Source organism: Nanorana parkeri, unplaced genomic scaffold (genome assembly GCF_000935625.1).
Source record: "Nanorana parkeri isolate BGI_ZX_2015 unplaced genomic scaffold, ASM93562v1 scaffold277, whole genome shotgun sequence".
Classification (NCBI taxonomy): Eukaryota; Metazoa; Chordata; class Amphibia; order Anura; family Dicroglossidae; genus Nanorana; species Nanorana parkeri.
The window spans coordinates 879,321-890,062 of NW_017306545.1; the positions used below are offsets into that span (position 1 = coordinate 879,321).

General features: G+C 45.9%; 1 protein-coding gene across 1 annotated transcript in view; it reads right to left on the reverse strand.

Annotated features, from left to right (window-relative positions):
* The window catches only part of TBCA (tubulin folding cofactor A), a 49,126-nt gene extending 45,332 nt beyond the window's left edge, over nt 1–3,794 (reverse strand). Inside the window, exon 1 of the mRNA XM_018557275.1 lies at nt 3,679–3,794. Coding sequence (XP_018412777.1) covers nt 3,679–3,731 — 53 coding nt within the window. The 5' untranslated portion in view covers nt 3,732–3,794. The remainder of the gene's footprint in view (nt 1–3,678) is intronic.
* Between the last annotated feature and the right edge of the window lie 6,948 nt (nt 3,795–10,742).

Below are 10,742 nucleotides of genomic sequence, written 5' to 3' on the forward strand. Positions count from 1 at the left end.
CCCCCAAACCATACATTGTTTGAAAGCACAGGACCGGTAGAACAAAAAGATGGTGCTACTAACTTTGTAGGCCCAGCGATAATTGCGCAAATATTTATCAAATCAATATTAAACTGATCAAATGACACAATTAAATCGAAAAAAGTACACTAAGATCAGTCTCAGAGCGTACAAAAAACACTTTTCCGACTCAGTCTAAAAGATAAAACTATATTGAGTTAATAACAAACATTTGTAAATTTTAAATTGCACCTTTTTGCCAAAGGGTAAAAAAATGAAGTAACGCAAAACTGGAAATAAGCAACTTATGCTAAAAATTTGTGTTGTGGTAATGCCTGATTTACAGTGTCATTTGTGTCCTGTGTTGGTGTGTATTGTGATAAAATGATACAGACATACATTTAATCGCAACACAGCATATAACAACGCATGGCAATGCATCACAACGCTTAAGTATTAAGTACTGCGATGTGTTCCAACAATGCACCCCAATGCATGTGCATGAAGTACACCACAATATGGTGCACACTGTTGCACATGTACGTTATGTATGTGTGGGAGGGGTTGTGCTTTATTTATTTTTCTTTTTATTCCTTAAAGTATAATTAAAGTCTTTTTTTCTTGGCATATATCTACTGTTAGCAAGCATTAGATATATGCCCCATGATAAAAAAAAAAAAGAAGAAGAAGGAGGCATATACCTAATCACTTACCTGTTCCAGCACCGCTCACGAATGGCTACGAAGGACGAAGTGTGCGGGCGCATGCGCAGCAGAGCGGAAGGGGAGAAAACACAATTACAGTGAAGGAAGAAGATGATCTCATCAAGAGGCATCAAAAAAGCTAAGTGCTTGTGGCAGCATTGGGGCGAACAGAAAGTTGAATGTCACTATTTTTATATTTTATTTTATACTGTTGGGGGCTCCAGGGAAATATCAGGGGTTTAAAACAGACCCCTAACGTTTCCCTTTTGAAATAGAAAGAGATTGAGGACACATAGTCCTTAATCACTTTTTTTCTGCCGCTCCAGTACTCAATGAACAGTGATGCAAGAACTTCCTGTTCATTCATAACTGGGGACATCGCTTACTTTGTGCTTAATCATTTACAAACACGAGTGAACACTACTGATCACTGGTGTTTGTTCTGCACACAGAAGATCAGCAAATATTTCACATATTTGCTGATCCTCCACTCGGCATCCTGAACCACTCTGCCCGCACAGCCCCGCTCTCCATCCCGACAGTGGCTTCTTTCCTCCCCATTCAGCATCCTGACTGTCACCACTCCCTCCTCCGCTGGCTGCAGCGGTCGGTGTCCCCTCCAATCCCCGCTGCCTCTGCCGATACAGGGAGTGCCGAGCAGCGGGAATCAGATAAATAGCTTGTCACCTGCTGATGACAGCTATTTATTTACAGAGTAGAGCGAGCTAGGGGCACCCTTCTGTTATTGGTTCATGGTCTCTTATAGACGAAGGGTGAAAGCCAGCGACTTAAGCCATACTGACATGGCCAGCTGGAAAACGGTTGTGTTTGAACATATGTCGTTGGCAAGGAAAGGGTTAACAACCTTCTGATCTCACTGTTTACATGCTTATGGCTTAGGGTTCACTCACTTACACTAGTTCTGAATGTGCATTTTGGGATTCCTGCGGCAGGATCCTTCGAATACCTGAGACAGGAATCCTAAGTATACCTTTAGAAGCGACTGTCTCTCACCTGTTAAAGTTAAATGATTGGAGGACAGCAGCGGCATTTGAAAGCGTCAGTGAGCCAGCACTCTATCGTGTGTTCAGGGATAGTGATCTATTCCTAATCAAATATAAATCATATCACGCAGGGTCCCCTTCATCAGGCTTAGGAATGTCATTCCTAAGCCTGATGAAGGGGACCCTGTGCGGCCCCGAAAGCGCTTGCACTTGGATGACGATTGTCTGCCATTATATAGACTAAATTCCCTTTATTACTGGTGACGTTCTTGGATTTAATGAACACTGCACATGTGCAAACGAAAATCTGTTCTGTCAATCGATGAAATTCAGTCAGTTAGTATTGATAAGGAACGATAATCAAAATCTACATTGGTCTGTGCATGATGGAGTATTTGAGCGGAACATGGACGACGGTTCGATGAGGGCACAAAAGAAATCAAACGATAATCGCAAGGTGTATGGGCACCTTAAGGCTCTGTGCCAAGATGAAGCGACTCTTGTGCGCATGTGTGGGAATAAAGAGGCCAAAGACTCCAAACCCAGGAGAAGATGGGAGCACGAACAGCAGAGCGCTGTTGATGATCACTTGCAAGGTAATTCAATCATAATATACTAATATGCTGTGATATCCAGCATATTATGGCAAACAGCTCCTGGGGCCCAAAGACTTCTTATTGCGGTGGCAGTTTACTTCCAACTCCAGGATGAATTAACCACCACTAATAGAAGATCTGCAGATAATTGTAAGGTGTGTGGCCAGCTTAAGTGCATGGATCCCCTGCTGATCGGAGCAGTATTGATCAGATGTCACTGCTGTGACATCCATGTATTTTTATTTAAAAAAACTGAGCTTACTGGATCCATGTTGGTCTATGGGGAGTCAAATGAAACCAGAAATGTGTCCGTTTACATCAGATTACCCCCGAGCCGTCACAATCAGGTCCACCAAAATGGAACTCCGTTCCGTTTTCCTGATCTTGACGGATTTGGGGGCAATCAGATGTAAATGGATGCACGTCCATTTAGATCTGGCTTACCATAGACTAACATTGGCCTTCCAATCAGAACAGGTGAGCCTGATCGGACAGCCGGTGTGAATGGGGCCCTTTTCCACTCACCTTAAGCTGCAGTCACGTGGTGATCCAGCTCCTCTGTTTACTTCCTGTTGGGGTCCATGTCACTGCTTGTGTGACATGAACAATTCTTATTGGCTGTCCAGCAGAGGTGTCCTCTCAAGATCCAGAGGACTACTGACATCGACCCGAGGAAAGGCAATGGTTACTGTATGGCGCTGGAAACGGTGTCAGTGGGGGACATGGAGGGAGGGACTCGAGAATGTAATTTGCTTCCCAGGTAAGAAAAATAAACTCCTGGATAGTATTTGAGTGGAGTTGGGCTTTAAGTTCCACTTCCGGCCTGACAACACAATACAAATGGTTTATTCCCTCCAGCGTTGTCAGGCCCCCGGAAGCTGTTTTGCCATATACCTTGTGCGGTTCCCTCACTGCGCAGATCTGACAGAGCGATGCTCGACGTCTCCTCCCGCCATGGCTGCCAAGACAGAACCGAGGTCAGTAAGGGGTCAGGGTGTTAGTGCCGGCCTTTGTTCACCGGGATGGAGAACATGACGAGCAGGTAATGGTCACATGACGCACAGGTAAACAAAGAATACATTTTGATAGCAATTCTAAAAATGAATACAACCCTCAGGAGTGTATCAAAGCAATATTAAAGGATTATTCAGGACGATGCATATGGGCTGACTTTGCATCTCACACTTCAAATGAATGAGCACATTGAATGCAGAGTGGGCCGTACATTGAACAGGCCACCAGGCAATGTGATCAGACATCACCCAGACACATCATGCGTCATGCAGTCACAGGGCTGACAGGCCTCAGTAAGGGGGGAGGTCATAACAGAGGCGGCTACACAGCACACAATCACCGTCCGCCCACTCCACTCACCGCTTCACCACGCCGGTCTTGATCTTCATCTGCCTCAGCCTCGGGTCAGCCATCTTACCGGAGAAGTCTACACAAAGGCACACGAGACGCCGTCACCAGCGAGACCACGGAGAGTGCGCAGTTACTGGCGAGGAGAAGGAGGGTGGCGGCGGTGGGAGAGTGTGTGAAGAGTGCGCATGCGCGGCCTGTGGACAGAGCTCTGCGGTGAGGATGGGTGGAGATTGTTGGTGTCCTAGCACCAGGCGCTGCATCACAACAAAGCAGATTTGAACACATATTGCGAGCGGGAGAGGTTTAATTTTACTGTAGAACAGAAATAACTATATGCGGGGAATTCAATAAAGCACGCATGACTCTTCTCTGTCCCTACAAGGCCCAATTCCATGATTGTCATGAATTGCAGTGTGTGTACTCGGCCCTCCCTCAGACATCATCTCTTTGGGTTATATGGGGCACATGTGCCACCCACTTTCCGGCCAGAGCAGCCCAGGTTCTAAGCGCTATTAGCAACTTGTGACCACAGTCTTGTGTTCTGTCCAGGACTCCAGGTGGCCAAGTACCCCTCGAGACCTCGCCATCTCATGACGTCACGTCCGTTGTAAATTTGGTGCTACTGTGCCAGCTGTCACAGTTTCTGCAATCCTTGATTTCTCCAGTTGCCATAGGTGCGCCTGTGTGGCTTCTAAATTGTCATCGAGTTCTCCAACTCCCGTCAGAGCTTGATACTTCACGCAGGCGCACTGACAGGAGTTGGAGATCTCAGCGAGTTGGAGAATTCGATCGAACACCTGCTTTCCGCCCAGCTCCTGTCAACCAGTGATGTCAGGACGCTGGAGTCAGAGGTAACGCGCAGCACCCTCCCGATATGGTTCCAGAACTGCTATCCATACAGCCTTTGGCACCGATAAGTCTAGCGGGGCACTCCTGTGTGTAATCCAATGATCACACCTGTACGCAGTTTGTGTCCAGGTTCAGCCGTCCACTCAAAGGCTGTTCAAGTACTTACAAACCGAAAGCCGTGCCACGGTTTCAGGTAGTTCTTACCTCCATTTTTTTTTTCTTGAAGCTCCATAATGTGTGCTTCATAAACGAAAACCCCTGTGAACAGTGAAATCACAGCACACAAAAAAGTGCACAAGGGTGGTTTGGTCCTCTTTCGAAAAAGTGAGCCACGATATCCCTGAACCCCCCCAGACGCAAGGCTCCTGACAGGGACAAGGCACTCTAGTCAACCTGGCGGACCCCTCTCCTTAGGGATCAGCCGAAACCTGTCCTCCAAATACTAGGTAGAGGCTCTCCCAAAGAGAGACCCCTGAGTGGGAGAGGAAAAAGACCCATTAAAGCCACAGATCCTCCCCCCAAAAGACCAGTACCCTCCATCTCTGTGAAGTGAAAAATTGCATTTGTGCATAAATAAGTGCTATAAAAAAGTGCAAAACACTAGCAGGCCTTCCGGGCCGATAAAAATAATTACCCCAGGCTAGCCAAAAGGCATGCCTGGGGTAGAGGCGAATGTGAGTAAAGCAAAAAAAGTGACATGACCAAGTGCCAGTGCCACACTTGTGGGGTCCCACACCCGCCTGTGTTTCTCCGGCACCCCTGAGACGCTAACCCCATGGGGTTCATCACCCGGATCTTCTCACGCCCTTCGGCCAGACAAGGGCAGCCCCACTCCTACCAGAAGGCGTTAGCACCAGAGGGGTTCCTGCCTACAACTGGGGACGAACCTGGCATTACCAGGTCAGAATCAACCCAGGAGAAAAAAGAAACCCCTCCGGAAACCACCTATTACTCTGCAGAATGCTAGGAAACTATGGAAACGTGCCGGTGGATGGTGCTGTTCTTCTCTGAAAACTGATAAGAACAACTTTAAAAAAAAAAATTATTCTTCTATTTAAAATTCCATAACAAGGTAACCTCTGGATTACAATCCACGCAGGGACTAGTTCATCCAAAAAACAACAAAATAATTCACAATGGCACAAAAACATATTAACGTCCCAAAAAGGAACAACGATTTGTTTAAAATAACTTGACACAAGAGCATATTCCATCATTCAGAATGCACATCTCCCACCATAGGACAAAAATGCACATGCAAATAAAATACACAACCCCCCCCCCTCCCCTCCAAAAAAAAAACACCATCACCACCCACACCCAAAAAATTGCTTGAAGTCAACATTCACCTACCCAATGGTCTTTCCAAAAACCTAATGGATGTAGAAAAAGACAAGGATCAGTTAATCCATTCCTTCCATCTGTTGAGCTTCCACCACTCTTCTATCTTACCATCTCCCCATTTCCTCTGATCGCACCAAACATATAAAAAGAGTCTTCCCCCGGACCATCGTCACACACTCCCTCACTTCAACCAACTGTTTTTTAAACACAAGCAAATTCCTAATGTCCCACAGACTTTCCTTAACACAACATACCAACAACCACAACAATCTCAACCTTACTCTCCCTAACTTTCATACGCCATACATCATCATCTCAAACGTTAACCCTTTCCCTCCTATCAAACCTTCAATCAATTTTGCCATACCCCTCCACCCTCCTCTTGCATACCCACACTCCCACAACACAACACTTTCGTCCCCACCACAATCCAGCCTCGGACACACTGCACTACCAACCTTCTATGTTGAAAAGCTCTGGTTGGCAGACACCAATGTGCTGCCAACCAAGCCACATCTTTCTGCCAATTCATCAACTCCACCATCGCCATATTCCTCCACGTTACCTCACACTGTACCATCGTCAATCCACCAACCCTCACCATCTCTTCCTTTTCTCTCAACCCATCCATCACCTTTCGACTCTGACACCACATCCCCATCTATTGCTTCCAAACCATACTTCCTCGCAATCTTCTCAACCATCCCATAAAACCACGGTTCATGAAAACACACCGGTCTACCTAAATCCCAACTGTACTTTAAGATCCTTCGCAACACAAAACCTCCAGCATACATCCTGTCACCTCCCCACCCCTACTTACCTTGGCACACATACTCACATACTTAATCTTCAAAAATCTCTCAACCTCAGGCATTACTTTCCCACCATTCAACTTTTCTTTCACAACTGTCATACGGTTCAGCTTCTCAAAACGCGAGGACCACAGAAAGGAAAAACATGATTTACTTTAACATCCTGTCAGAGGCAGGGAACACCAAATAAGTAAACAATAATATCAGCAAAATAACCGATTTTACGATTAAAACCCTACCTACCCTCCATGGTCAAACTCCTCAACCCCCAAAACTGAAACTTCTTCACTACTCTCTCCTCCACCTCCTTCCATCCGTCACCACCATCCAAAGCCTCATCAAATTTAATCCCCAACACTCTTATACTACCCACACACAATTTCCAATCACATCTCCCAATCTCACCCCAATTCCTGGAAAACTTGCATGCACTTTTATCCACATTAACATAAAAACCACTCGCCAAACAAAACACCTCAACCAACAACTTTACTCTCCTCAACCCCATCACATTTTTACACACCACCGTGACATCATCCATGTACCCTAACACTTTCAAACACCTACCCCCACTTCCTGGTACTTCAATTCCTCGCTCCACCTTATCTCTCTTCAACATTCGCAACAAAGGCTCAATCACGCAAACAAAAAGCACAGGGGACAGAGGACTCCCCTGCCTAACACCCAAAGGCACCCAAACCTCCTCTGTCAAAAACCCATTCACCAAAACCTTACCAACCATACCTGCATATAAACATTTCACCCATCCCAACATTCTTTCCGGCAAACCCATTTTTCTCAACACACTAAACAAAAACTCATGCACCACCCTATCATAAGCCTTCTCAAAATCTAATGTAACAACTGCCACACTCTGCTTCAATTCTCTACTATACCACAACGCATCTCTGAAACCAATCAAACTTTCTCCAATCATCCTGCCTGGCACCACACAAACCTGCTCAACCTCAACCATCCTACCAACCACCACTATCAATCTATCAGCAATCACTTTAGCAACCACCTTATAATCCACATTCATCAAAGTAATCGGCCGCCAGTTCCTCTTATCCCTCTTCTCCCCCTTCTTATAAAAATATGTAATCACACCTTCATGCATACTTTGCGATAATCTTGCCCCATTTAACACCACCTCACACACCCTAAACAAACACTCCCCTATCACCTCCCAAAACACACAATAATACTCCACTGACAATCCGTCTCCCCCCGGCATTTTTCATTTTTTTAATCCTCTCACAACTCGTTCAACCTCACTCATCATCACATCTGCACACAACACCCCCTTCTCTTCTTTACTTAACGCAACATCAATCACCTCTAACACCTCCCTCTCCACACTCGCATCCCTTTTCTTCTCAGTATACAACAACTTATAAAAGTTCCAGACCTCATGCTTCCCCTTCACCTCACATCCCCTGTCATCCAACACACCCAGCAAATCATCCCTCTTACTAAACACCTTCTTGAAGAAGAATTTGGAACACTTTTCATCCTCCTCCTTCACAACAGTCCTTGTTCGGATCACAATTTTCCTTCCCTCTGCTTTCAAAAATGTTCTCAATTTCTCTTTCGCCTCCACCGGCTCCCCACTCACATCCTCACCATACTTCCTCAACTCCTCCAAATACTCCAGTCTAACTTGCCAAATCTTTCATACCCTTCACGCTCAGCTCTCACTCTCTCCACACCTTTCCGAATAAAAAATGCTTTCATTTTTACCTTCACCCACTCCCACCATTCTACCACACTCTCAAAATCATACATCTTCCACCTCAAGAAACAAACCAGATATTCACCTTTCACACTCTTATCTCCCAACAAATCAACATTTAGTTTACACACACCCCGCCCATGCATCTCATTCGCCTTCACTCGTACCTCACATTCCAGCCTACCATGGTCCGTGAAAGACTCCCTCGTAATTGTGAATTTATCCCACTCCAAGTTCCTAGAAAAGAAAATCAATTCGGGATTGCACAGTCCCTCTATCACTCAGGTAGGTGAAACCGCCCTCTTTTCCTACATCCACCAAGTCAAAAGTTCTAAAATGATCAAGTAACATCCTCCCAGAACTATCCACTCCACCACTCCTACCACCCACTGCCAAAACACAATTAAAATCCCCAACTAAGAGCACAAGCTTCCTCCCACACAAAAAAAAACTTTAATTTTTCAAACAAAGTACACCTCTCGCTTCTATTCTCAGAGGCATAGACATTAATGACTTTCAGCACTACACACCCATATTCCACCTCCACCAAAAGGCATCTACCTTTTTTTATATGCACAGTTTTTATAATCTTAAAATTCCACCCCTTAAATAACACCACCACCTCATCATTCCTCCTACAACACGTGGAGAACACATGCGTCCACCTAGCATCCATAAAGCTATCCTAGGGACTTCATTCAGATTGCATTCCTGTAAACACAAATAATTAAACTGACACAAGGACGGCAATCTAAAAATAGCTGCACGTCTAAAAGAGGACCCAATACTCCTAACGTTCAGAGAACAAACTCTGAGCTGCATTTAAAAAAGCAGAAAACCAAAAAACACAACCAAATCCCAAATCATTTTTGTGTGCCAAGTTTTCCCCGGGGTCTCAAACTCCTCTGTTCCGTAGAAGGATCCTCCAGTTCAACACCTCCGATATTGCAAGCAGAATCTTCTTTCTCCTTTTTCTTAGTCCTCTTATGAAAGCCCATTACAGACTCCATAGTAGAAACCTGGGCAGAAGCCAAAAAGGATTGTCCTGGAGAATCTGACTCGGAAACGACACTACATCCACCTAGAGACTCAGGAAAGCCAGCAGTAAGTGCCAAAAGTTCAGGTTCCTCTACTTTTCTCTTCAAGGAATCCCTACTTAAATCCATCTCCGCCTCAACTGAGGCTAACGCTGATGCTGATTGTTCCAGCTCGCCTTCTCCCTCCGTAATTAGCGTCTCCAGAACCTCATCCAAGGAAGGAAATGAGGCCCCATCCTCGCCACCGGAGCATCCGAGGCTACGTCAAGCACATCAACAAAAGTCTCCTCAGTTCGAGCAGCCTCAGGACATTCGCTAGCCAACCTCCGCAAAGGTGCGCTTCCTCTCCGGAGCAGCTGAAACCGACTCCTGCACCAGAGGATCTCCCCTCTCTTGGCCGTCAGGCTCAACCGTGCCAGCCTCCGAAGCCCTCCTCTGAAAAACGACTTTCAGGCACCGCCGGGCCAAATTTTCATCACCTTCACACAGGTGGCACTTCCGACCCACCGTGCATTCTGACAAAACATGTCCGGCCTGAAAACAATTCCTGCAAACGGAGCCAGTGGCACAGTCCTCCTTGGTATGTCCAAATGAGAAACAAGCCCGGCAAAAAAGGGGCTGTCCTGGTTTCCACAACATACCCCTATTGCTCCCAATAGGGAAAGTCTGGGGCGGGTGACAAAGACCCCCAATTCCATCCTTATCAGGCCTGAAACTAACAAAAAAATTTCTCTGCCCATTATACTTTCCTCAAGATGTTTGTCTGCTCCATGCGACACAACCTCACAATATCGGAAAAGAAAAGCAGTCACCTCCCCATCAGCCACGAAAGGATTATACATCAGGACCCAGACTAGTATACGGCGTCTCACCTCATTCGCCAGGAACATGAAACCTTGGATAAGAGGATCGTCTTTCCTTTCTTAGATCCTTAACATGCAGGTCTGCAAATCACAACCACGGAAAAAGGTCACATCAAAAAACCACTAGTAGGAAAAATTTGCACACAAAAAATGTCCTCCCGCCTCATGCCAACACATCTTCAATAATTATTTTCTGAACTATGAACAATCCTACAGTCACCCTTTGGCCAACTGGTATGACCAGTCGCACAGTATTGGGTACGTCAGGACAACTAAAAGCCATCCTTCAGCAGCAAAACATAAAAGAAAGGCCACACCAAACCAAGGGGGGGGGACCCTCCGAAGAGAGCACTCCCCCCAAGACCGACCTCCCGGTACCCCGAGCACCTCTCGACTAAGAATCAGGCAGCCTAGACTACACTTGATCTTA